This window comes from Heloderma suspectum, chromosome 7, assembly GCF_057233095.1.
Source record: "Heloderma suspectum isolate Gila_16-S chromosome 7, 16-S_ref, whole genome shotgun sequence".
Classification (NCBI taxonomy): domain Eukaryota; kingdom Metazoa; phylum Chordata; class Lepidosauria; order Squamata; family Helodermatidae; genus Heloderma; species Heloderma suspectum.
The window spans coordinates 46,343,699-46,371,481 of NC_139464.1; the positions used below are offsets into that span (position 1 = coordinate 46,343,699).

Consider the following 27,783-nt stretch of genomic DNA (forward strand, 5'->3'; position numbering starts at 1 on the left):
TGCTGAAGGCACTCCTTAAGATAGGCTGGGCTGGAACTATATAGGGTTTTAAAGGTCAAAACCAACGTCTTGAATTTGGCCCGGGACACAACTGGTAACCAGTGCAACTCCTTTAGCACTGGAGTGATGTGATCTCGCCGGTGGCTGCCTTTAATTAGGTGAGCTGCCGCGTTTTGTACCAGCTGCAGCTTCTGAACTATTTTCAAGGGTAACCCCCACCCCTATTTAACAGTTGTTTTCTTGTATTTTTTATTATTTTTGTTGCCCTGAGAGTTTTGGCTATAGGGCGACTCATAAAGTGAAAAATAAACAAACAAACAAACAAATAAATAAATAATGATACTAATTGAGTGCCCAGTGATTACTTTTAACCAAAGAAAGAAGGGAGATCCAATTGCAGATCTTGCATGTGGCGTGCAATTTGTCCATTAGAAAGAGCTTTGTGTGTTTTTACTTTTTGCAGCATTTTGAGGAGATAATCATTTCGATTTGTTTCTGTCATGAGCTCTTGGATCTTATTCCTTAAACATCTATATTTTACCATGCATTGAGAGCAGAAAGTGCTTTTCTCTTTGAATTTAGTAAAACTGTTCCCATCAAACCTCCAAGATTGGTGGTTTCCAGGCTTTTAAATTAATGCTAACTCCTTTGTGTCTTTCTAATTTTCCTCCTCTTGGGAGCAGTTGTGTTTGGTTCAGCTGATGCTAGGGTTAATTTATTTTTATGCTTCCTTGCAGATTTCCTGTTTGAGTGTCTCTCCTGCATGAGTGAAATTCTCATCTGGTCAATTTATTGCTGCCTGCTGCTCCTGACCGAGGAACCACTTTTCTTTTCCAAATTCCACACTGTCTATGGTAAATTGCCACTTTCCATAGCCTGACAGGATTGCTGTTGTGTTATTCAGTACTTACACAGTGGTCCTTTTCTCTGAAATGGCCATCCTTTGCTCATTCACTTTTTACGGGGAATCCAGATAATGTTGCCAAATCATTGCATGCTAGTATTTTCTCCACTGCCCTCCTGGGTTTTTCTTGTTTTGCAGACCTGATTTGTGACAATGCTTTTACAATAAAATGCATCTGCAATATTAGCAAAATGCTGGCTATGGTGCTTCCTGGTCAAAATCTTCCTATTTGCCTGTTCAGCTCATTTATTGAATCTTGTTTGGCATTTGGGGTGGGGGTGAGTTGGTGATGTCGCCCATTAATTAGAAAGCTTCTTTTTCCTGTCACATTGGAGATCTTTAATTGCTGCTTTCCTTTTATTATTTTGTGGTGTTCTCATTTTTATAGAAAAATGGTTCTTTTTCTCTCTAAAAACAACAACAAATAAACATACATTGAAAAGGAAGAAAGATGGTGAAAATAAATCATTAAAGTTCCCGGTGCTGTCATGGAGAAGAGAAGCTCATTAACGATGGAGCAATTCATCACAAATCCTGCAGTTGCACTGAACAGAAAGTAATAAATTGGGCTGAACCTGCAAAGAGGAAACTTTTAATTAACATTGCAGTAGAGCTTTGCTGGCTGGGACTTACTTGTGAATAAATAGCATGAAAGCATTTTGGCCATGGGGAAAGGCTTTGCTGGATCATATAACACTATATTGCAATCATCACATAGCACTGTGTGTAACCACTAGGGGGATGTCAGAGAAATCTGCAACGGAATCAAATGAGCTTGGATTTCTGTGAATCTAACCCACGGATTTCACAGCGGACTGGCTTTTCCTGAATCACACAGATCTGCAGACTTGCGCACTATTTTTTTACTTTCCGGAACTTTATGCAAATTTAGTTATAGAAAAATACATAAAATAAAAAAACAACGGCCAAAAATGTGCACTTCTCCCATAAGCTAAAAATGCACCTTTAGGGGGAATTTCCACATTTTGGGGGGGGGGGGGAATGTGCATTTTCACAAGAATGAATTCACACAACTGCTCCTGTGTGCAAATTTGAGAAACTGGAAAAAATCCGATTCTGTCAATGATAGGAAGGTGGAATGAAAGATGGAACAGACTTTACAAAGTCCATACATCCCTAGTAACCACCATTTCAATTTTGCTTCCAGCTAATTATGGATAACCAGTATCTCAGCTCTAGTCTGGAAGCAACCATAATTTGATTTCTATGCCTTTGTATAATGGAATATCAGAGCTTTCTAAATAACATTATTATTCTTAGAATGCAAGTGATTTACAGTGCAATCTTACGCATTACTCAGAAATGAATCCCATTGAGTTTAACTGGTGTTATCTCTGGTTAAGTGGATATAGGATTGCAGATTGAAATGCTTTTCTCAGGTGGTACTTGTCTGGTGGCAGGAAACTATGTTGCCCTGGTCAAGTTTGCTAAGTCTCAGTTGGTACATCAGATATTAATGTGAGTGGAACTAGAATGTCTCCATTATATAGGAAATGTGCCTTGTCATTTTTGTTTTGCTGTTGTGCCAAAGCATTTAGTTTATTTTCCATTTTGTCAGTTATTTGATGTCATCTCTAATCTCAGCCCTAATTTGATCTAAGGCTTTTAACTTCTCTTTTCACAGTCCAAGTTATTTCCTCCTTCCAACCCATTTTAGGTTGTAGATTGACTTCTGGGCCTATTACTGCCATACTGTTGTCTTCAGAGTGTTAAAAAAAATAATTTCAGAAGCTAGTCTTGGTTTTGAGGGCTGTGCTCTGGCTCATGGTTATTCTTTTTAGGTTTGGGGGTTTCATTTTGTTTTTACATATGGAGTCAATTAGTAAGTGATTTTTTCCCTTATGACCATGATGTCAGCTCCACACTATATATGTCGTGGAATATAGATCAGAAGTTGTCCCAAACTCCCAGCTATCCCTACACAAGATGTTTGCCATCCATATAGGAACTCCCTTCATGTTTTTTGCATGTTTAGTTTAAAAAACCTTTATTCTAGGCATTGAACCTATTTTAAGGAGCCTGAAAGAAATCTTGAATCTTAATAATATGGAATTACACAAGCAGGGATGTCTGCTTTTCACTGAAATTTTGAAAAGGTAAGACTTCAACCTTTCAGCTTATTACCTTGCCTTTAATTTGGAAAATTTGAGGAGAGGATGCAGCTTCATTAAAGATATGACTGGGGGTTAAGGTTTTAAGGTGGAAGGGATATTTTCAAATAATGCATCGAATTTACTGTGAGGCACTTTCCACCAGTGTGTGGTCTTCAGCTGCAAGTTCATTGCTAACTGTTGTTTGCTCTTGCTTTCCAAGTCATGGAAGTGGGAGGCTGTGGAATTAGTTTATGCAGCCACTTAAATGCTAGTTTGGTAACTTTTGGGATGGTGAACGGTGCAACTCCAAATACAGCTGAAGAACAGTGCATCTCCAAATTTCTCACCTCCTTTTAATCCATGAAGCAGCTAGAGTTGAAGGCCAAACATAGTTAATGGGGTTGTTACCATTCATCTTGTATGTTGTACATTTAATCTTGAGAACAATATGATTGCATCTCTGTATTAATCTGAGAAGGTATTATAGGGCTGTGGTTTTGGCTTCAGATATAGCCACATGCCCGCTTTGGAAACAATATATTCTTCTTATTAAAAAAGTATACAAGCTTTGACCGAGTCTTTGATACCAGAGTGCTGTGCATTATGTGAAATACCCCAAGCATTTGTTAGGGAATCTTTGGGCTGTTTTCACATATTATTTAGTGGCAAATTCATTTGTCACCATTCATGTAAGTGGCGGGGAACCATGGTATATGTATTGTATGGTATATGCAGCTCAAAACATGTACACATAAGTTTTATAGGTATATGTAACACATTTTGCATATACCATATGTTACAAGTGGCTATGTACAAGGATTGTAGACTAGGCATCCATCTGTTGGGGTTCTGATCCATACCAAAGCAATAATGATGTCAGCAGGTATATAGATAGGCAGATGTTTTGTAGTGAAAACCTTCATGATGTCCAGGTATGGCATATTTCAGTGTTTTATTGATAAACTATCTGTTATCAGTAATGTAAGTTTAAGTTACAAGATAAATCCCAACTGAGCAGTACCTTTGTGAAATAAAAAGGTACTGATAAGATTTTAATTTCTGTTACTAGTATACCAATATTCACTTTGAATAATGTATAACAAAAACATGAGTTTTTCTATAAGAGGCTATGCATTAAATACTTCAAATGTTTCTTCTTTTCAGGCAGCCAGTGGAAATTAAATTATTTGCAAATATTGCTGTCTTTAAAGATGCCATTAGTGTTCTTTTGGAAGCCGTAAACTCACCTATTCTTGAAGTAGCAGCTGAAGCTGTTAATGCTGTTGCTGCAATTCTGAGGTAACTGGAAAAAGATTTGGTGAGCTTTGTAATGAGACCTTGTTTTCTACCTGGACGATACAGATACATAATTCTAGTCCCCTTAGTTTTGCTCCTAATTCTCTAACTTTCAGCTGCTTTTCCCCTTAAAGGATGTACACTCTAGGCAAATAGAATGTGGCCATTCCATAACTTGGCTGCAGTTTGGTGATGTGTTAAGCCCAAAGAAGATGTTATAGTAGCAGTTAAAATGCATAACCGCTCTGATTGTGTAGAAAGAGGAAGCGTGTGTGTGTGTGATTTTTAACAGGAAAAGAGGTATTTGGATGAAGGATAAAGAAACCTCCCCCTGTCATTGGCTTACCTCTTGACAGCTTTACTCCTCAAATGCTTTTCTCCTCAACAAAACTCTGATACCACAAGTGAGTGGCATATGCCCTTGTTCAAAGGTTCTCTCAAAATATGTAATTAGTATGTAGCCAGCCCCAGGCTACCAGTTTATTCAGCATATTCAGATCCTTCATACAACAAGACAGCCATCTGAGAGTTAAATTAAATTCTTTACACTAGATATAGAATGTACAACATTTTCTATTTCAAGAAATCACTCTCTCAGACAAGATCTGTCTTTTGTTTTTTTACTATGAAAATATCAGCATAACAATACTAAATACAAGGCTTATGCATGCATAAATTCAAACACGATACATTCAACATTGTCTTAAGTCAAGACTTCTAAGCAGAGCAAAAACAATATCAGCATCAATGCTACTCAATATCAAGCTTACCAAGCTCATTCTACCGACAATTAAGAGTTGGGTAAGTTGTTGCTGAAAGAAGTCCCAATGCCATGTGTTCAGAATCCCTTTTATATACTCTTTAGAGGCCATCAAACTTATTGAGATAGTTTTTACTTTATTTATGTCACATTAAGTTATTAGCTAAAGGATACATTTCTATTTTTAAATCAATTATGTCTAAATAATATCACCTCTTATTGGGATAAATGAGTATAACAACATACATATAAAACATTCCAGAATCCCATCACATGTTACAGGCGTGCACGTGACATAAAAATTATTTCTCTGACTCCGTCCTGTCTTGTGACTATGTATTCTCAAAACACCTCTCTTGTATTTATGATTTTGGATGCTCCTTCCTGTTACCTTATCTGGTGGCATTCCTAGTTTTCTTATCAACCTAAAGACCTTCATGCTCCTATTATTATTATTATTGTTATTATTATTAAATTTATTAATCGCCCATCTGGCTGGTCACCCAGCCACTCTGGGCGATGTACAACATACAATAAAACAATTTAAAACAGTAAAATTCTACAATAAAAACATTTTCTAAAATACCCTAACCCACCCCAAATGCCTGCCTGAACAACCAATGACTCTGTGAAGTTGATGTCACTATAAAGCTGATACGGGCACTGACCTCCTGGTGCCCCAAATGCACAACCTGGTACCTATTCTCTGGATTCCTTTCTTATCAGTAAAGAGTACCAATGAGCAATCAGCAATTACTAATGGCCTGGCATTTCTGTCTCCCATCTGGGAAGCCTCAAAAATAAGCTGAATTTTATTTATTTATTTCATTTCATTTCTATACTGCCCAATAGCTAAAGCTGTCTGGGAGATTCACAAAAATTAAAACCACAAAACGCAGCATAAAACAATATAAAATATGAAAGCTTAAAACCAATTTAAATTAAAAAAAATGAAACTGCTCTCAGGCCAAGAGGCTGAGCTGCGTTGCACTACCTTTTGGAATCCCATATTTTAATCTAGAATCTCTTTAATTATTGAATTCCCTAATTGGGTAGCAGAGGTAAGGTGGTGCAAATATAAAGGATTTGACTAATTTGGCACAAGTGACCTTGGCTGCGCAAAAAGCACTGGGGGAGAAAACCTGCAGGGAATTAAAATGAGGTTCTTTAAATGCCCTAGTGGTTGAGGGGGTGTAACCAGACATGACCACACGCTATAGAAAGGTAAAATAAATTTGACTTACTTAAATTGCAATAGATAAACAGGGAATCAGGTTTATGAGATAAAAGGTGCAAAACACAAGAAATCAGAGGAAAGTAAAATCACACTCTATAAAAATGAAGTTTAGAGAAGGTGGAATGCAATCATTACATTAAAAACACAATGTGGAACAACTTGTATTAAAGCATAGGGTGAAGTTGCTCTTATATACAGGGTTTTCCAATATGCAAAATTAGCTACAATTAGCCCTTTATAAAATCCTTCATTTGCTTTCTAATATTCCACCAACTCCTAGTTAAAGCTTATGAAGTTACCAGTTATATAGCAGTTTGGCTTAAAGATCAAAGAAGAATGACAGGCCCATATGGTCTTAGATGGGCATCCAATATGTAGAATGTAGTGGAATCCAAATAAAAAATTAATCCATGTAGGGATTGAAGAAAATGTTTAAAAATAAAGTAGTGAAATCTGAGCCTCACCAGGAAATAAAATAAAAGGAAATAAGACAGAGAACGGAAGGGAAACCTCGGAAATCTAGATTTGTTCAAAGCTGTCCACAAGCCTAAATCAGACCCAGGGAAAAGGTAGCTTTGTGTTAAAGTCACAAAGAAAAGCTAATATCTCCCATAAGAACTAACAAAGATTAATCAGAGTGCAAATATTTTGTGGAAAAGTCAGGACAGAAAAAATCTAACCTATTGTAAAATAATTGCAAGCAAAAATAATTACATATAAAAGGAAAGTTCCCTTCTCTCTGTGTTCTAGGGAACACAGTTTGTATATGAAAAAAGAGAGTGCTGGAGCTAACATGGATTCTTGTATAGATAAGTAAGACTACTCTCTGCTCCCCAAAGGGTCTTCCTACTCTCTGATTGGTTCTGTCTCTCCCCCAGCCCTTAATTAAAATCCAGCTCAGCATTGGCAAGTTTAGGGGAAACATTCATTATACCACTTTTCTTTACTGTCCCGAAACAGCTTCATTTTGTCTGGGAGCAACTGATGTAATCCTTGGTTCTTATCAGGCTGCACTCTGGGCACAGAGCCATTCGAAGTATCCAGCTTTGTACCTTCTCCATACTGGTCCATTGTCTTGTAGTTTGGCCAAGCCTGGCTACTGCAGCAACCATTTATCTGTCTTTCTGTTCCTTTCAGAATCCAGAGGTCAAGTAGGGATGGCAGAGAATTCCGCCACGGATCTCGGTGAGGCCGAATGCCAGTGCATTCGGCCCCCCAAACTCCGTGGCGGAACGGCCTGCCACCCTCCAGCCCCCCCCCCGGATCCCCCCCGGGATGAGACTTACCTGGGGCGGATCTTCCGGGCGGCGGCGGCTTCGGTGCTGCCGCTGCCATTTGCAGTCTTGTAAAAAAAACAACAACAACCCCCGATGTAATAGGCTACGTAAAGATTTACGTAGCCTATCATGGCTGGTTTAAAAAACAACAACAACGACATGATAGGCTACGTAAAGATTTACGTAGCCTATCATGGCTGGTTTAAAAAAAAAAAAAAGCACGACCTGATAGGCTACGTAAATCTTTACGTAGCCTATCATGGCTGGGTTAAAAAAACCAAAAAAACCCAACCGCGTACACAAATGGCAGCGGCTACGGCTGCCGCCATTTGCATTCCTTATTTTTGGCCATCTTAATCTACGTGAATATTTACGTAGGCTAAAACGGTGAATCAAAAAGGGACGCAAATAGCGCCCGCTACGCTATTTGCGTTCCCCTATATTTTCGCTGTCATAGTCTACGTAAATATTTACGTAGATTAAGACGGCCAGAAATAAGGAACGCAAATGGCGACGGCTGTAGCCGCCGCCATTTGCGTACGCGGTTGTTTTCCCCCCGCCCCCAGAGCCCTCCGCGGCCGGAAATCCGGCTGCGGATGGCTCTGGCCTGGCTGGGTGTGGCCGGCTACTCCGCAGAGCTGCCACGGAGCACAGCCGGCCGTGGAGGATTCCGGGGGGGAGGAACGGATTGCCTCCCCCCCCCCGTCGAGGATTCAGGGGGGAGGGACAGAACGCCTCCCCCCCACCATCAACATAATCCGCGGAAAGGTAAGTGACTTTCGTACATCCCTAAGGTCAAGACAAAGAAAAATCTCTGCCCTCTCTTACAAAAGGAAACAGTCATGTGTCGAACAAAAGATTTCTTCCATTCTGTTCCATAGCTCGTATAAGCTTCTGTCCCCAATATACCTGGGGCATGTTTCCACGCTATCAGCTTTAATTTGTTTGCAACTTTGTTGGATGTTTCCCCAATCGCATCTTCTCCTTTTCTAGTTTCCACAGTGCTTAAAGTCCCGGCTTATAATCGCTGTAGCATGGAGCTCTGAGCTATTTCTACTGAGCTCTAATCAAATTATTTTCTTGATGGCTGGGTGGAGTCTGAGTGGAGTCTGGGTTGGGTCTGATTACCTCATCAGTGTTCCCACCTCCTTGGCCATGTTTCCAGGACAATGGAAGGAAAAGCTAATGAAGGAGTATGGGATTTTTAAAAAGGAATCAGCTTTGCTGTGAAGAGAGGCATTCCCCCTCTCCCCCCCTTTCTCCTTTGCCCTGAAAGTCCAGATGCACCTGCATTTCAGGAGCAAGCCTCATTGAGCATAATGGGAGTTACTTCCGAGTAGACACATATACTTGTGCTGGGAAGGGGAGAACAAAAAGAGGGAAACTCGCCCTCATTTCAACCCAGAGGACCTCATTGACCACAATGGGAGTTACTTCTGACGAGACAGTAATGGGTTTGTTGTGGGAAAGAGAGCGAAACCAGCCCCCATTTTAATGCACAGGATCTCTATATGGAAGCTGTGAATGAGTTACGTCCTAAGGCAATGGACCGAAGCCTCAAGATCGCACTTAATGGCATTTAAGGAATTGGGCTTTGATATGTGCCTTGTCAATTGAGGGGCTTCTCTGTTATATCTGTGGTCATTGAGAGGGCAAGCCTCATTCAGCACAGTGGGAGAAAACACCCCTTGCCTGGGGTCATGGCTTGTGTTCTAGTGCTTATTTTCAATGATGTTTTAGAAGTTGGTCCCTCGGCATCCTGCTCCAAAACGGCGATGAAACTTCCGGAAAATAGGGAGGGAAAGGGTTGGGTCACTGAGGTCAGAGCGACACACCCACAAAGGCTGGGCTACACACCCCATGGGCAGGACTGTGATACCGGACCCAGTGCGATTGTGGAAACAGGTCAGTAATGGAGCTTCGGTAAGCTGGAAAAGTCGGACTGTAAGTAGTCTCAGAAGAAGCATTTTTTCAGCGATAAAATGCGGGACTGGTGCTGAATGGCCATGACATCATGGAAACACAGAGACCTCACCACGCAGCCAGGTTGGAGTAAATCGCTGGTGGAAACACAGCCCTGATCTCCCAAAAGTAACCTGAACTGCTGTTCTCCACTTGAGACTCAATTTGACTTATGTCAAACTTGGATCTCACATCAATGTGACCAAATCAGTTCCTTCCTAAAATCTTACCTACAGGGAGGTAAGTAGTAGATGCACAGAGTGTATAGCATCCATATGCTTATTTTGCTATTAAAGGTGGACCACACACCTCTCTTTCTTCATGATTGGGGTAGTTTCATGTTTAAACATTCATAAATGTCACCATGACATCCAGATTGGCCCTTCCTTACACTCTTTTCTTTGCTTAAAGATTTCTTTCAAATTAATTACCTACCTTTTCTTGTTCTTCTAATCACAGAAAGGATCATGTGAGCTTTCCACCAATACAATATGGAGAACTGCAAAAGCTGGTTGAAGGTGTACTGAAGCGGTGTAATGATCTCCCACTGCCATCTTTTAATAGGAGGCTCATGGTTAGTCACTCACTGTTGCTTTTTCATTCTGATTGGAGGGCAATGGTGGGCCATATATGCAAACTTATTTCTTTTTTTATGAGTGGAGGAGACTCTTTAACAGTTTTTCATGAAGCCACCCCCCACTCCAGTTAGTACATTTGTTTCTTTACTTGTGTCAGTTGAGAGCCTCCTTTCTAGAGGACATTCTTGCATCATTTCAATGTACATGGGACTCAATTTCCCACCATATATCTATACTGAAATCTCAGAGAACTAAGCTGTGCTTGCTGAGTGCAGGAAGAAAGTCAAAATAACAGAAGCCAAACTGTGCGTTTTCAACAAAGATTAAAATATATATATTTTGGATTTTAATGCTAAGCCTGTATATAGCCTAAAATCAGCAGTACTGGGATATAGAGTTAGATCCAGGCTAAGTTAGTTGAACTTGGATCTCATTGAAATCAGTGAGACAAGTTTGTTGTGACTTAAGCCCCACTGAACTAAGTTGAACTAACTTAGTCTGAATCCAGCCTGTAACGTTTTGCAAAGTATGTGTGCGTTGGTACAACTTCACAAAATTTGACTTTATGTGGATGTTGCAGTGACATTACGCCAGTATTTCAGGGATATGTGCTGTACATTTTTAGGAACACTGAGTCAGCACTGACATTAAAACAGGAAGAACCTAATATCCAAGAGCGCTCAGTTTTGCTGCCTCCTCTGTTTTACCATGCAGCAGGGCTACTACATATATTTACAGTGTGACATAACCTAAAAACCTGGGAATTATAAATCTATCTTGTTGGGATTTTTGTTGACAAGAAAGGAGAATTTTTTCTTCCACCTCTTTCAAGAATAGAAGCTGGCCTGGACTCTGCTGAACAGGAATTACCAGTGATTCATAATGGTGGCAAAGAAGAAAAAATGGATGGGCAGCATAAGTTGATTCAGATGATCAGAGGATTTCAAAATGAATATTTTTGTAAATAGAATGTTAATCTAAACACAAGATTCTGATGGCATGAAACAAGATTCTTAACAAAGTCATTTTCTCTCATCTCAACTTCACAGGGCCACCCAGGCAGCAGACATCAGAACAAAGCAGTTTCACAGCAGGAGCAGTTCCTGCGGAGTGCCTTAGAAAGCTTCAGAAATGCTTGTAGGTGAGGAAGACTTTTGCTCAGCTTTGTTGGTCCTAGGAACACTTAGATCCATTACCAGCTCTAATATTAAGCTTAATACACAATTTGTTCATGTTTGTCTGCGTGGAGATGTGCTAACTTCTATATCTGAGGATGCAGCAAAGGCACATGAACTAGGGTTCTCTGCTTTGTGTCTCAGCATTCAAATGGCTGTTTAACTGAGGTTTTTTCTTTATATGTACTAAAAACAGTATCATGTGGGATTTTTGTTATATATTTGTGTTATGTGTACGTGTTTCATAATACTGAGAAATATCCAAGTTCTCCTTTTATTTAACCAACCCCAAAATGGCTGAGTAGGGCTCAGGTGATTTATTAAAGCCCCCCCCCCCCCCAGCTTCATGACTGAAAAAAAAAAATGAATCTGTGTGTTCCCATTTAAACCCAACACTCCAGCCACAACATCAGAGTCAGAGGCTGTTTAGGATGAAAGGATACTATAGAAATGTGATGTAATATAACTTCTGTCTAACAGCCCTGTGTGTCTTTTTAGGTTAGCTGTGGAATACCAAAATGACCATCTGGCTCAGGAGAATGCTTTTACTGCTCCCAACTCAGAGAACAAAGATACACTGAAAAGCTTTTCTGAATTTCTTCTGCGAATATCTGACTCTCTTTGCATTCCCCTAGTCATGGTAGGGTTACTTTTTACTCCATATTTAACATCAAATCAGCCACGTATGCCAAAAGAGGCAAAGCTGCCATGTCCTTCTGCCTTGCTTCCTGCCCCAATTATTTAGTATATGGGGAATAATGAAGAGCATCTAAAGATTAAATGAAGGCTATTGTCAGAATTTATTGTACATCTGGATTCTTCTTACAAGCTGTTTTGGGACAAATAATTTCAATTAGACTATACCTTCTGGCTTGGAGTTATAGCAGGTCAGGCCCATTAGAAGGTGCCTCACTTCTCCTCTGAGTTGAATATTATTTCTTTCTATAACAGGGAGGGTATGTCTGTTTCTTCCTGCAGAAATATTCTGAAAAGGTTGTTCGCCCAGCTCTCATGGAAGTCTTCATCTCAACCCTCAGCATCCTATTCAGTGTTAAGCCAGACATGTGTAAGAGATTCTCCATTAAGCTCGGTAAGGAAAACTGGAACAGAATATTATATATACTTCTTTCAGAAGTATATGAATAAAGTGTAGAACTTATTGCTGCTTAACATTAATGAGGCAAAACATTTAGGAGAAATCCTAATAATTACTGAGCATCTTTTAAGAGTAGATGTGCTTTCAGATATCTCATTCTTCAATCAAAGTGCAGATGTTTCTTACTTAGGGTGCTTCTAGGCTGATGGCTTTTAGTGCTACCAATCATTGCTCTTTAGCTGTGAGTTGCAGACAAAATTGCAAGTCACTTTTCACACTTTGGAGAATATAGCACTTTTTGTTTATGTGCTATGTTATGTCTGTGGGAGTGTGTGTGGCATAGCCATGTGGGTGGGGAAATTCTTCTGAGCATGCCCTTGTCTAAATACCTGTTTTTCTGTCCGTTCTTAAATAAATTGTTAACTTTGCATCATGGTGCCTTTTTATGTAGGTGCTATTGCATGATTAATTACTTTTTTAAAAAGGTAGACTAAGGGAGCAATCCTATGGCTGCTAGTCAGCGGCTAGATGGCCATAGGATATGTCGGTTTCTGGGAACCGACCTCGGAGCACAGGCTCCAAGGTCATTTCCCTGAGAACTGACCTTACACCGCTCCTGCACTGCCTCGCAGGCAGCTTGGAACGGCCTCACACTCCGTGCTCGGAAGAAGAGCGCAGAGCGGTGAAAATGGGGTGTTCCAGGGGGCTTTCTGGGGCAGGGAAGGCAGAAATGTTGGTATAACACATCCTATGTGTTGTCTGGCAGCCGCTTCCCCCGCTCCGCCTTCCCACGGCTAGACAGCGGAAATCGGTTGTCTAGCCGCAAATGCAGGGCTGCTGAAGTGCGGAGGGGACGACCCCCTCCTCGCTTCTCCTGCCCTGCATTGGATAGGCGGTCGCCTCTGAGTTCAGAGGCAGTCGCCTATCCCGATAGGATTGCACCCTAAATAACTGTTTTAGCTCAGAAATAAAGCAAGACCACCCCCCGCACCCCAGGGCTGAAATGATGCTGATCATGAAGGGCAGTGTGTTGTTCTTTTTAAATCAATATTTAAATTTGTGCTAAAACATATTTTCATTTAAGTACTATTGCATGAATATTTTAATTAAACAAAATAGGCAAAGAAGACAGTGCAAATTAAAAAATTGCTTAAAAAATAAACCTGTTGATAAAATGGCACCAACCAGAAAGGTAATACTGAAGATGTCTGAAATCTAGATGCATACTGCCTGATACCTCACTGCATGTGTAAAAACTACACCTTTAAAAACACAGGAGAGTAGCGCTAAGGCACTCTACATCTGGCAGAGATTGTGCAAAGGCCATCTACACTTGCAGATTGCTCTATTACATTCTTTCCCCAAAAGTTGGATTTTCTGCAATATGAAAAAGAACAGAAGGAGATGAGAAAAATACAGAAGGACAATGATGTAATGATAACATAATGTAGATGCCTGGTAAAAAGCAGTTGAACAAAGAGTAAACATATGGGGCAGTATCCTATGCTGCTCCTGCGCTAGTGGAATGGAGTGCTAGAGTAACAGGACCAGAAACGAGCAGAAACACTCGATTTTAGAATGGGGCAGGCCAGTGGAGCTCATAGAAGGGAGCTCCTCTGAGACCTGAGTTCACAGAACGGAGCTCCTCTGATGTGCTCCAACCCTTTTGCACATTTTGCACTAGTGGTGGGTCCTGCTGGTGCAACAGAACTAGTGAAGACGCTGCAGGAGCAGCGTAGGATACTATCCCTAGAAATGTCAAGAAATGTGAGGCGTGAAATAAGCATATAAGAAAGGCCATGCTGGATCAGTCCAGCATTCTGTTCGCACAGTGGCCAATCAAGTCCCTGTGGGAAATCTTGTTCCAGTGTGCAGAGAAGCAGTTATATTATTCAAAGCCCAGAAATATAATTGTACCATAGACTTTGAAATTGTCATTGTGTTTCTTTCTATGACGCTTGCCTGGGCAGTCTTCAGATGCACTCAGTATTATTGAACATTTTAATTCAGACATTTTGCATAAGCAGTTATCCTTCTCTCTAGCATCTTCTTCTTTCATTCGACTTTGCCTGGAGCTGAAGGCCAGATTCTGCACTGGAGAAAGGTATTAAATGGGATACTAAAACTAAATTCTACATTCAAATTTCTTTAAATACTTCTTTTCACTTTTCATAGCGTAATCTCTAAACATTCCAGTGCATTTTGTTACTTTACCCTTTTACTCGGATGGCTTGTGATGTTTATAATTTTCATAGAGCACTAGGTTACGTTTGAATACTCTGGAGGTGCCAGATAAAATCTATGAGGTGGTACAAGTATTACTGCCTTATGGCTTGGCAACTTCACAGCTTATAAAATAATATTATTAACCCAAAGAAAGTGCCTTTGACCATGAATGTATTGCCAAGCTTTCATTTTGCATCATTTCTTTTTTCCTTCAAGTAACCCTTCTTTGAATCAAGCTTGTTCTAGCTTTCTCCATAACTTGTGCCTCAGTCTTCATTCATCCTCTGACAAGATGCTGGACTCCTCCCAAGAGGGCAAGTTCGATAAAGTGCTTTTTGGCGGGTGGCATTTCCTTGAACCTGCAGTTATGTATCTGGGAATAAAAGTTGTGGCAGGAAGTCTGGAGATCTCTGTGCAGGTTGTGTACATGGATATCAGTATGTTGGATATGCAGCATGCCTTACATTTAAAATGGAGATTCTTGTACTTCCGGGGTTGGCCCATTTTTCAGTCTATGAAACTGCTGCATTGTTTAGTTATGATCACCATACTGGCTAGTGATTTCATATGATAACCTAAGATGACATGAGCTGAAACTGAATTTTACATTCCCTTCTCTTGTATGGGGTTATGTGGAATAGCCGGACAATATGAGGGAAGCTTGAGCTATGGCTGAAATATTTGGTGTGTGGTGGTGGTGGGGCAGGTGGAGGGTAAACAAACATTAGGATTCTCAGATAGCAGTTTCTTATTCCTGTTTTTTCTGGTTGTTATTTTCTCTTAGAGCAAGAAATATCTGAACTCCTGCAGAGAAGTCTGCCCCAATTAAACTTCAGTGTACTGGAAAGCATCAGCCTCTTATCTGAAACCCCAGATTCTTTCTGTTTAGATGAAACTCTTCGCAATCATCAGTATAGTCTCCTGCTTCTTTTCTACTTTGCTTTTAGCCAAGAAGACAAGTGAGTGCAGTGGCATGAACAGGAAAAGCATGGTACTATACTAGAAAATCAATAGGTGAGATCAGTAAGTTTAACTTTATTTTTAATGTCTTGCTCTCAGATTTGTTCCAGAAGCAGAACTATTCTCATCTATAAGAAGTTTCCTTCTTTTGGTTCAGGATCAAGGAGACTGTCCACCCCCATATGTCTTCAAAGCTGTTTTGTACCTTCTGGCAATCTGTCAAGACAAGACTAAAGCTTTAGATTCGGTAAACACTGCCTTCCAGGAGCAGCTTTTAAAACTGGACACATCACATTTTTGAAGGTTTTGTTATTGATGGGCCTTTCCAGACAATTAAAACTCAGTGTTGTGTTCTGTTAATGCTGGTAGCCAAGATACAGCACCAGTAGCACAATATTCAATCCCTGGCTGTGTTTCCACCAGTGATTTATTCCAACTTGGCTGTGTGGTGAGGTCTCTGTGTTTCCATGATGTCGTGGCCATTCAGCACCAGCCCCACATTTAAACGCGGAAAAACCGCTTCTTCTGAGACTGGTTATAGTCTGACTTTTCCAGCTTACTTTGGCTCCGCTGCTGACCTGTTTCCACAATCGCACTGGGTTCGGTATCATAGTCCTGCCCATGGGGCATATAGCCCGGCCTTTGTGGGTGTGTCACTCTGACCTCAGTGACCCAACCCTTTCCCTTCCTGTTTTCCGGAAGTTTCATTGCCATTTTGGAGCAGGATGCCGAGGGACCAACTTCTAAAACATCATTGAAAATAAGCACTAGAACACAAGCCATGACCCTAGGCAAGAGGTGTTTTCTCCCACTGTGCTGAATTAGGCTTGCCCTCTCAATGATCACAGAAATAACAGAGAAGCCCCTCAATTGACAAGGCACATATCAAAGCCCAATTTCTTAAATGCCATTAAGTGCGATCTTGAGGCTTCGGTCCATTGCCTTAGGACGTAACTCATTCACAGCTTCCATATAGAGATCCTGTGCATTAAAATGGGGGCTAGTTTCCGTCTCTTTCCCACAACAAACCTATTAGTGTCTCCTCAGAAGTAACTTCCATTGTGGTTGATGAGGCTTGCCTTTGAATGCCCACATCAGAACTTACAGAGATTCTCTGTCAATTGAAATGGCACACGTTAAAGCCCAGTTCCAGAAGTGCGATTAAGCAACCAACCAAGCAGGAGTACAAGATTCCAATGAATTGCCTTAGGAAGAAAGTACTTCACAGCTTCCTTATAGATATCCTGTGTGTTACAATGGGGGCTGGTTTCTGTCTTTGTATTTACTGCTCTCTTTCTCCCAACAAATCCATTACTGTCTTGTCAGAAGTAACTCCCATTGTGGTCAATGAGGTCCTCTGGGTTAAAATGGGGGCTAGTTTCCCTCTTTGTATTCTCCCCCCGTTCCCAGTACAAGTATACGTGTGACTACTTGGAAGTAACTCACATTGTGCTCAATGAAGGTTGCTCCTGAAATGCAGGTGCATCTGGACTTTCTGGGGAAAGGAGAAAAGTGTCAGGGGGGAGCCTCACTTCACAGCAAAGCTGACTCCTTTAAAAAAATCCGGTACTCTTTCGTTAGCTTCTCCTTCCGTTGTCCTGGAAACATGGCCGAGGAGGCAGGAACACTGATGAGGTAATCAGACCCAACCCAGACTCCGCTCAGATTCTACCCAGCCATCAAGAAAATAATTCAATTATAGCTCAGTGGAAACAGCACAGAGCCCCAGGCTACAGTGATGATAATCTGGGTCTTTAATAGGCATGGCGGAGAATTCTGCCACAGATCTCGGTGAGGCCGAATGCCAGCGCATTCGGCCTCCCGAAATCCGTGGCGAAACGAAGCCCCCCCCCCCCCCCCCCGCGAAATGGGCCCGGAATGGAGCCTACCTTTGTCGGCCGTTCCGGTGCTCCTCGAATGGCAGCTGCGTCTTCAGCTGCTATTTGCGTGTTTCGAATGGCCGTGATAGGCTACGTAAATACTTACGTAGCCTATCACGGCTAATGCAGGGATGCCATTTGCGTCCCTGTGGAGGCTGTGATAGGCTACATAAATATTTATGTTGCCTGTCACGGCAAAAAAAGGGAATGCAAATGGCAGCGGCTACAGCAGCTGCCATTTGGGTTCCCTTTTTCACTGTGATAGGCTACGTAAATATTCACGTAGCCTATCGCAGCTAAAAAAGGGAACGCAAATGGCAGCTGCCGTAGCCGCCGCCATTTGTGTTCCCTTTTTTTTTTGCTGTGATAGGCTACATAAATATTTACATAGCCTATAACAGTCCAGCGTAGGGACACAAATGGCGTCCCCTACACAGGACGCCATTTGTGTCCGCAGCAGCCGGCAGCAGCTTGAGGCCCCGCTGTGAGTTGCCCTGGCCAGCGGCTCCGCAGCCTGGCTGTGGAGCAGAGCCAGCTGGACAGGATTCCGGGGGGGGAGGAACGGATCTCCTCCCCCCACCTGCGGAACCCGGCAGAGCCAGGTAAGCGGCGTTTCATACACCCCTAGTCTTGAAGGGCTGTGGTAACTAGAAAAGGAGAAGATGCGATTGGGGAAACATTGAAACAAAGTTGCAAACAAAGTGAAGCCGATAGAGTGGAAACACGTCCTCGTTCATGAGAAAATAGTTTTGTTTGGGGAGAATAGCTATCATTCTATCTGGAATTGTTTTTTGTAAATAGGGCCGGGTGAATATTCTACTTTTTGGTTTTGCATAGTGGTATTGTGGCCATCTAGCAAGAAGAAAACTCCCAATAAAGTTTCTTGAATACTGAGGCAGTGGAGAGGGAACACGGATATCTGCTGGATAGATGCTCCAGTTCTGGAATAGCTGTGAAGATTTGCTCATGACAATAGCACACCTGGGGAGTGCACAAGGACCCTAACACTTAAACAAACACTTAAACGCGCACGCACACATGTACACAGTCTCTGATACTTGCATGGACTGGAGGGAAGATAATGGCCCTTACCACAAGTGATGTTATAAGTGCTATCCAGGAAGTCCACTTTACACTTATACAGTTACAGGGCACTCAGCATAGAAACAATAGGCAGAGGAAGATGCACCTTCTGCATCTTCCCTGTAACATGATATTAGAATCTGATCATTGGTAAAATATGATATCCTTACAATAAAAGAACTTGAGAGAAGATTTGGGTCCCAGTAACAAACTAGTAACAACTGCACATTTATTGCTTGAAAAAAACAGCAAATTGTCTGGAAAAGGGTGATTGAATTGGAAAAAGACACAGTTCTTGTTTACCTTTGGTTTTCTGCATGAAGCAATCTGGGATGCAATTTCTTTAGTTTGACTGAAACTTAGTGCAAGTGGTGAATATTTATTTTTATGAGAATGCTATTACGTATTCTTGAAGCCATTAACTTCGTATGCTTTCATATTATTATTATTCCTCTTATATAGCTGAATAGAACCTTGAAATGCTTATGATGACTTTTACCAGTATTATCTGATCATATTATTATGTTTAAAGGGGTCCCTTGCATGTGTCCCAAGAGAGGTCACTTTGATTTCATGCTGACCTTTTCTGATTTCCCTCCTACCCTCTAAATCCAGGCTTCGCTTTCTGCTATAAGGAGGATCCTGGATATTATATGTGATTTCAGCCTAGTGTATGTCCATCATCCTCTACTACTTAAATTCTTTTTACATTATCCTGAACTTACGGGAAGATTTGGTCACCGCATACTCCGACTCTGGTTCTCCTGTGAAGACTATAGCCAAATTGAATCTGAAGATATTGTCACAAGAGACTTTTCTGCCTTTCCTCATGCCTTAAACAACTTTAGAAGTTTGCTTTCCATGCTAGAGGACAATCCCAGTACTTTACTTGTGTTGCTGGTATGTAATTTTTTTTAATGAATATAAGAACACTGTGTGGAAATCCTTAACTATTATAGATTACTTTCCATAATATAAAATATATGAATACCTTATGTGATTCTTTTATTGGATTTTTTAATGGCAAGACTTAACATGAGGGGAATGTCTTCCATATTACTTTTCTTGTTATCCTTAGCAGTAACATTTATCAATCATATTCCTTCTACCCCAAGAACATTTTTTCAAAGACCTTGTGGTGAGATCCACAAGGAAATGAGTCTTCTGAAATGATCCGCCCACTTAGCTATCTCAAGTTTGGAAAATGTTTGTGTTACTATTATTATTATATAGTGCCATTAATATGTATGGCACTTCACAAATTACATGAGGAGAGGTTGCCTGCTCCAAGGAGCTAACAATCTAAAATTCAACAAAAGAGAGGGGAGATTGAGGCGGGAGTAAATAGGTAGAGAATACATATTTCACTTATATGTGCTTAAATTTACAGTAGGGTATGCAGTAGGCATCATGGAAAAGGTGGGAGCCAAGGCAAATAAGAGAGGTGGGATCATTCAGATGTTCAGAGAGGCATATCCAAGCAGTAAGGGCAGAATCATTTGAGGGACCAGGAGACTTTTGCATGGCTGAGGGTGATAGAGCTGGAACTGTTCATTCTGAAATGTCAAATTTAAATATCAGATTTGTTGTTCATGTGGGTTTGGGGAGCTCAGTATGTGTTTAATAGTTTTCACAAGGTCCAGTTTCACACAGATTTTACCATAGTGCAATGGGGACAGGGGAACGGGGAGTACATACATTGTGTGAATCTACCCTAACAAATAGTTTTAAATATCGTACATATTTGAAGAGGAAAAATAACAGAAATGGCACCTTCCCCCCAGAATGATGCAGGATTGAAAACAAACAATACTATTTATATACGAGTATTACAGAAATAGTTTGATTTCAAGCTTTAAAGTAAACTAGATTTTCAGAGACAGAAAGTTTCAGAAAAATATGTAAGCAATGTCTCAGACGGTGATGGGAATGTGGTCTGGAATAGCAAGGAATTTATTCTGATCATATGAATATGAATTGGGTTAAGCCGGGGTGCACAACCTTTTCCATTCCTGAAAGTTGCATATGATGGTGGCTGAGGGACCATGGGCTCCTTCACACTGAGCTTTTATCCTGCGATTGAGATTGCTCCTTCACGGAAGCTTGCGGGCTCTTTACATGACGCCGTGATCATTCAAGGTGTCTTCGGCACTAAATGCCCTTTGTTTCATTTTTAAATAGATCGCAGATAATGAGCTATCAAATTACCCTGTTGTGTTCTGCTTCAGTTTCCTCCATGAAAAGAGTAAAAGCGACAAGAGGAATGAGATCAATGAAAGAGAATGGAAGACTCAGATATGGGGAGAGGAGGGGAGCAGGGAGAAGGAAGCATGTGAAAAAGGGAGTCGTTGTGATTCTGCATTCAAAATGGAAGCAGAAAGCCCCGTTTTAAATACATGATAGGCTGGTGTAGTGATGCCCCATATGTGCACACACATCATAGCGATTCTGATACAGGTCACTCTTTCCTCACTGCTAGCAGCAGCGGGGAAAGAGTGTTCTGTATGAAGATTTCTGGTGGTCGGATTAGAGAGCCTTCAAACCACAATTGTGAATTCAAATCACAATTTCAGTACAGCCTTTTTATTGAAGAATGACTTAATTTATTTTTATTGCTTGTTGCTATGATGTCTCATATGGCTCCAGGTTAGTATGATAATTGTTGAGGATTTTGGAATTTGGCTTCCAGTTAGGTGTCCAAATCTTACACTCTACATAACAATAGTGACGACCGGCAGCATCCACTTAAATGAGGCCTGATCTGCTTTCCCTGTCAGGATCTAGTCTGTTTTGGCACCAGTGAAGTGGCTCACAAAGTCTTAATTACACTGGAGACTTTCCTGAAAATAAACGAGGATGTCCATGTATGTGATCTTCTTCGAAGCCAATTTGTACAGATTCTGCAGAAACTTCTGGTAGAGAATAGTTCCAGCATTTTACAAGGTAAATAGGAGACGTGACTTTTAAGTACAGGAAGTTGTGGTTGGGTAGTAAATACCCCAGAGTAAGTTGATCTTGTTCAGAGACACAAGAATAGGGAAATACTTGGCCCGAGAACTGTAGTGGGCTGCATACAGTTTCGTCGAAATGTTTTGTAAAAACTATTTAAATGTAAGGGCCATTTTGTATTTTACATGACAACAAACCCAGATTAGCCACTAAGGGAGCAATCCTATGGCCCCTAGACAAAGTCTGGGGGCAACAGGATAGTTTGGATTCCTGGATCCGAGGTTGGAGACACCACTCCTACCTTGGAGCCAGGAATCAGCTCTCTGTGCCCTCCCCTTCACAGCTGCTGTGGAGACAACTGCACCAGCTGCCTCTCCAAGTTTGCAAAGGTGACCTCGGAGAGGAGGGAAAGGGGGTGTGTTGGTGGGAGGGGAGGGGACTGTGGAGGCTAGCTTATGCCATATCCCCAGGCCTCCCCAGCCTCCTTCCTTCCTATCCCGCACAGCGCCAGCTAGATAGGTGAAAATGGCCTTCTAGCCAAAATGCAGAGCTGGATGAGCATGGAGGTGAAGATCGCCTCTACCACTCCTCCTGCTCTGCATTGGATGGCCATAAGCCTCTGAGTTTGGAGGCTTATGGCCATCCCCATAGGCTGCAGCCTAACTGTTCACTTAAGAGGGAGGAGCAGCCAATCCCAGATCTCTGACTTGACTAGTATATCCGTATCATGATAAATGAGTTTTTGAAAACTAATTAGTTAGGCTCACTTTACATTTCTAGCTATACACTTCAAAAATCATTTGCGCTCCTAAAATGCAATGTGTGAAGAGGCTTTAGCATGATAAATAGAACTGAAGTTAGGTAGGCCACCTTCCTCACAGAAACCTTTTGTGTGATCTATTTCTAGGCTTATTTTGGGCTATGGTCCATAGCACAATAAGGTACCTAGACCTCTTTCCCTAACTTTTCAGTAAATTTTCCCATGTATAAAGCTGATATTTGTTTTATTGCTATGAAAATATATGAAATGAAAGGGAAAAAAAAACCTTAAGACTATATCCCAGCACCTTCTATTTTATTAGATGTGAAACCCCTATGCCATAGGGGTTTACCACCTTTTTAGCCCTGAGGATTGCACCCAGTGTTGGTTGGGGGCCACACGCATACAGTTTAGTTAGAGCTTTCCTTTGCTTCCTGCTGGACACAATGGCTTTTTAGGGTGCAATCCTATGGCTGCTAGACAGTGGCTAGACGGCTGTAGGATTGTTTGGTTTCTGGGAACTGACCTCGGAGCCTGCAGTCTGAGGTCGATTTCCAGAAAACCACCCCTCCCCCACCACCTTGTAGGCGGTGCAGATTGCCCTTGGGCTCCGTGACTGGATGAGCGGAGTAGGACAAAAGGGTGCATTCCTGGGGGATGGGCAAGGAGTGCGGAAGTGCTGGTATGATGCTTCCTATGTGTTGTCTGGCCTCCCCCCCAGCTTCGAAGTCCCGCGGCTAGACAACTGAAATCAGCCATCTAGCTGTGAATGCAAGTTGGCTGGAGTGCAGAGGAGAAGATCACCTCCACACTCTGCCTGCCCTGCATTGGATAGGTGGCCGCCTATCCTGATAGGATTGCTCCCTTAGTTCCTCAGATCAAAAACTGTAACCTCCACTTAGCAGGCTGGGTCATTGGATAACTTTAATAGAATCAGAGTTAGAAGGGTCTTGAAGGTAGGAAAATTCCGCCACGGATCACGGGGAGGCCGAATGCCAGCGCATTCGGCCCCCCGAAATCGGTGGCGGAATGGCCTGCCACACCCCCGCCTCCCCGGGACGAGACTTACCTTGGGCGGATCTTCCTGGCGGCGGCGCCTCCGGCGGTGGCTGGTCTTCCAACCGGCTGCCGCCACTGCCATTTCCAATTTAAAAACAACCCTCCCCCCAAAAAAAACGTGATAGGCTACGTAAAGGTTTATGTAGCCTATCACGGCTAGGTTTTGAAAAATAACCGTGATAGGCTACGTAAATGTTTACGTAGCCTATCACGGCTGACTTAAAAAAATAAATAAATGCGCATACGCAAATGGCAGCGGCCACGGCCGCCGCCATTTGCGTTCCTTATTTTGGCACGTCTTAGTCTACGTAAACATTTACATAGACTAAGACGTGCCAAAATAAGGAACGCAAATGGCGGTGGCCGTGGCCGCCACCATTTGTGTACGCGCGTTGTTATTGTTTTTTTTTAAGTCAGCCGTGATAGGCTACGTAAACATTTACATAGCCTATCACGGCTGACTGCAGGGACGCAAATGGCGGCAGCTATAGCCACCGCCATTTGCGTCCCTGCTAGCCAGCGGCCGGATGTCCGGCTGCTGGCGGAGCTGGCCGGCGGCTCCGCAGAATCCCTGCGGAGCACAGCCGGCCAGCTAGGATTTCAGGGGGGGAGGAACGGAGCGCCTCCTCCCCCGGCGAGGATTCTGGGGGGAGGGACGGAACGCCCCCCCCAACCATAAACATAATCCGCGAAAGGTAAGTGCCTTTTGTACATCCCTACTTGGAGGTCATCTGCTCATTGCTGGATGCAGCTGCAGCTACAACAGGGGTGCAGAACCTCAGGCCCAGGGGCAAAATCTGGGGGTTCCCCATATGGCCATGTCCCCCTTCCCCCAACTACCTATCTTTTGGTGGTTTCCTGGCATTGGCTGGCCCTGCCCTTTTTGTCTTCAGTCCCATCCACCACTGGAATGAAGCCTCTGAGAGTTTTTTCAAAATGGATTTTAGTCCTTGGGCTGAAAGAGGTTCAACACCCCTGAACTATAGCATCCCTGAGAGATGGCTGTCCAGCCTCTGATTAAATACTTTGAGTGAAGGAGAGCCCACCACCTCCTGAGGCAGCCTGATCCACTGCCAAACACTTTCTCCTAATGTTTAGCCAAAATCTGCTTCCAGGTTCCCTCCAGTTTCCACTCATTGCTTCATGTCCTTCCTTAGTAAACCAGACCCTGCCACTTTTGTTGAACCTTCTCTTCCTGGTGCAGTTGAGGTATGCAACAGAGAGAGAGCTGGACAGCACAGATTTAAGATTGCTCCATCTGGGTGAGTTTCTGAATTCATTTCGTCTGGATCTTTGGTTTAAGGGTTAGAAGGCTTTATCTGTGGAGTCTCAAGACCAAACCAGACATGACTTTAATAGCGTGATTAGCAATACGTGTGGTTTTTTTAAAATTAAATATCAAGCATGGAGGGTGCTGATTTTCATTGAGACAACACATGGGAAGGGGAAATGTGACCCTTCCCTCCACAGCCACGATCCTGGTGAAAATCATCTCCCTACCCTCCTGCCCCACTACACCCCACCCCGGTGATGCCAATGGGAGCATAAGGATGCTCAGTGTCGGATAAGGATCAGAGAGATCCAGGTTCAAATCCCTGGATCTCTTGGGTCCCATCCCTACTTGGGCTTGAAGCTCATGGGATGATCTTAGCCAAGCCACTATCTCTCAGCCTAGCCTACCTTGCAGCATGGTTGCTTTGAGGATAAAATGTGGAGAAGGCCTTTATTTGCTGCTCTGAGCTCCTTGGAAAAACATTTGAAAGAAAGTCACCTTAGGCTGAAGAAGTAATGAAAAGAGTGCCAAGGGGCACATTGAGCAAAAAACGAAAAGTAAAACAAAAGTAAAACAAAAAGGATGGAAAGATTTATTTATTTAGCGTATGGCACACATTGCCAGTGAGTCTACAATGTTTTTACACGGTAGATGTTCTGGCGCTGGTAGTTGCTAGTCTTTGTTGCACTGATGCACCACAAAAGGGCGAGCTAGCTTTGCATCAGCTGGCCAGCAGCATTCTTAGGGAGGTCAGCTCATCTGGGCTTTTTCTATTCCGCTCCTCCGCCGATCGTTTCCAGGCAGATCCAGCGCCGGTTCCTGCTCCCCGCATAGAGTGCTGCCAGCGTTTCCCCCCACCGAAATGGGGGTACCTATTTAACTACTCGCAGATGGTATGCTTTCGAACTGCTAGGTAGGCAGGAGCTAGGGATGAAATGATGGGAGCTCACTTCCATCACGCAGAGCTGGGCTCAAACCGTTGGAGTGTTGATCATTTCTGGCCAGCAAACTCCAGCATCATTAAGCCGCTGGAAAGATTAAATAGACAAACAAAATAAAGTAAAAATGAATATGTTTTTCTTCTAGCTATGCGCAGCAAAGTTCCTGAAGGTGCTACTGCTGTGGCCGTCAAAAATGAACTGAGTGAGGAAGTGGGAACCATGCCCCCTTGACTATGCACATGGTAGTAGGGGTGGAGCACCCACCAAAATTAGCCTAGCTTTACATGTTTCCCAAATGGAGGGAGGGTTTTTCCTAACATCAAAGAGGAGGTGGATAGCTTTAATAACATTGAGACTGGGTTTTTTCCTGCTGTAGGTGATGAGTGTAAGGCAGGGGTGGGCAAAAGGTAGAATTCCAGATTTTTTGGTCTTCAGTTCCCAGAAGCTCCTACCAGCATGGTCAATGGTCAGGAATACTGAGAGTTGAATCCAAAATATCTGGAGATCTCCCTTCTGCTCAACATATCTGGAGATTTACTTTCTGCCCACCCTGGTGTAAGGCATAGATGTTACGCAAAATGGGGTTCTGTATGCACATATTGGGTGGAGGTCTCTTAATTTTAGTGGGTGTTAATGTGTTTATGAGCAGTAGCAGTGCTTTGGGTATGGAGTTTTCCTTTGCCAGGACTTTGGATTGCCCCAGTTAAGGATGTGTCCTAGATGGCTGGATTAGGTTAGGCACTGAGCAGGAGGGAGGCATCTGCATATATCTGGAGGTCTTACGCTAAGCATGAGTACTTGGTGTGAGTCCCACCTATTGATTTAATGTAGTTAGAGGTCAGCAAGTACAAACAGCAACTTTCCTGGCTTGGCTGTCGTCCCTAAGCTATTGCTTAGTTAACCTCTCTGAACAAAATGGAGACTGGGAGTCAAGGTGCTGGGGTGATACTTAAAAAGACAGTGAGGTTGAGCTCTACAGTAACAATACGTTTTCCTTGGGCCCAGGTTGGCAAATAACCTGGATCTTATACCTTCCATTGTAAGTGTGTCTGGCAGTAGAAACCGTTCAATCTCCTGACTGAATACTGGTGAAGAGTTGTGGCATATGTGCTAATTACGATCCACAGCTGTGACGGTATTCATTATGGAATTTGTTGGGCTCTGTTTTGAAGCAGATGGTCTTTTTCTTAGTGTCTGCAATGATGTTGCACACTAAGTTGATTGGTGGTCTGAGCTGGTGTAGCTGTTTCTGTTATCAACAGTCTATCCCCAAAGATTTAGCATATTAGAATCTGAGAAAGATGGAAATTATACTGTGCATTTCTGTCACACAGTCAGCAATTTGTCTGGGAAATGCAGTCCAACAGACCTTGAAATTCTTCAGCCTTCCCTAAATTTCCTTTACTGGAGTCTTCGACAGACGATACCTTCTAGTCAGCAAAGAGGTAAAAAGTTAAAATGGATTCTGTTGCGTGTTGTAGGACTTGATGTAATTCTGACACTCCTTCTCTCACCTCTCCTGTAACATTAATATCCTGCCCTTTGGGAAGCTACACAGGTTCAGAGTATATGATACAGGTACATAGTGATTTGGTTCAGACATTAATGCTAAGCTCACAGCCATGAGGATGAGATTGGAAGCTTTTTGTTTTCAATTAATTGAGGTTGATAGTTACGTCCAAATATGGAATTGGGGTTAATCTTAGCTATGGTTTAGAAAACAGGTCAGGATTATAAACCATAGTTTGAAGTTGGCTTGTTTCCCTAAACTGGGGGTAGGCAACTTTTTGGGTCTTAGTTTTTCAAATTACCAGATGTGCCTATCTTGGGCACCACCACAAAATGGCTGTCATGGGAGATGTGGCAAAGGACAAGTAACTTGTTCAAAAGGCTGAGTAGAAGGCAGAGGTGGGGTCTGAGCTCCAATACACTAAATAACTCCTTTAAACCCAATAATATTTCAATAAGTAGAGTTGTTGATCGGGTGCCCTGAGGCAACACTTCTCAGATCTGCTGTGCAACAGGCACAATTCTTGATGGTGTTTCAGCATCTGTTGAAAACACATCTGTTTACCAAGGATTTGCTGATTTTAATACCTAGATTAGTAGATTGCTTGTTTGTATCTTTGTATTTTATTTTAATTGTTTTTGTATTTTATTTTAATTGTTGTGTTAATGAATTTTGTACACCACCCTATGATTTGATAATGGTTGGTATATAAATATTTCAAATAAAAAATAAAAATTCAGAAT

General features: G+C 42.2%; 1 protein-coding gene across 1 annotated transcript in view; it reads left to right on the plus strand.

The window, feature by feature from the left end:
* The window catches only part of LOC146339690 (meiosis inhibitor protein 1-like), a 50,960-nt gene that overhangs the window by 4,888 nt on the left and 18,289 nt on the right, over positions 1–27,783 (plus strand). Inside the window, exons 4-18 of the mRNA XM_084809981.1 lie at positions 738–854; positions 2,922–3,021; positions 4,183–4,317; positions 10,010–10,124; positions 11,178–11,269; positions 11,802–11,943; positions 12,282–12,393; positions 14,443–14,503; positions 14,842–14,939; positions 15,410–15,584; positions 15,685–15,832; positions 19,164–19,448; positions 21,326–21,491; positions 24,474–24,578; positions 26,865–26,975. Coding sequence (XP_084666107.1) covers positions 738–854; positions 2,922–3,021; positions 4,183–4,317; positions 10,010–10,124; positions 11,178–11,269; positions 11,802–11,943; positions 12,282–12,393; positions 14,443–14,503; positions 14,842–14,939; positions 15,410–15,584; positions 15,685–15,832; positions 19,164–19,448; positions 21,326–21,491; positions 24,474–24,578; positions 26,865–26,975 — 1,962 coding nt within the window. The remainder of the gene's footprint in view (positions 1–737; positions 855–2,921; positions 3,022–4,182; positions 4,318–10,009; positions 10,125–11,177; positions 11,270–11,801; positions 11,944–12,281; positions 12,394–14,442; positions 14,504–14,841; positions 14,940–15,409; positions 15,585–15,684; positions 15,833–19,163; positions 19,449–21,325; positions 21,492–24,473; positions 24,579–26,864; positions 26,976–27,783) is intronic.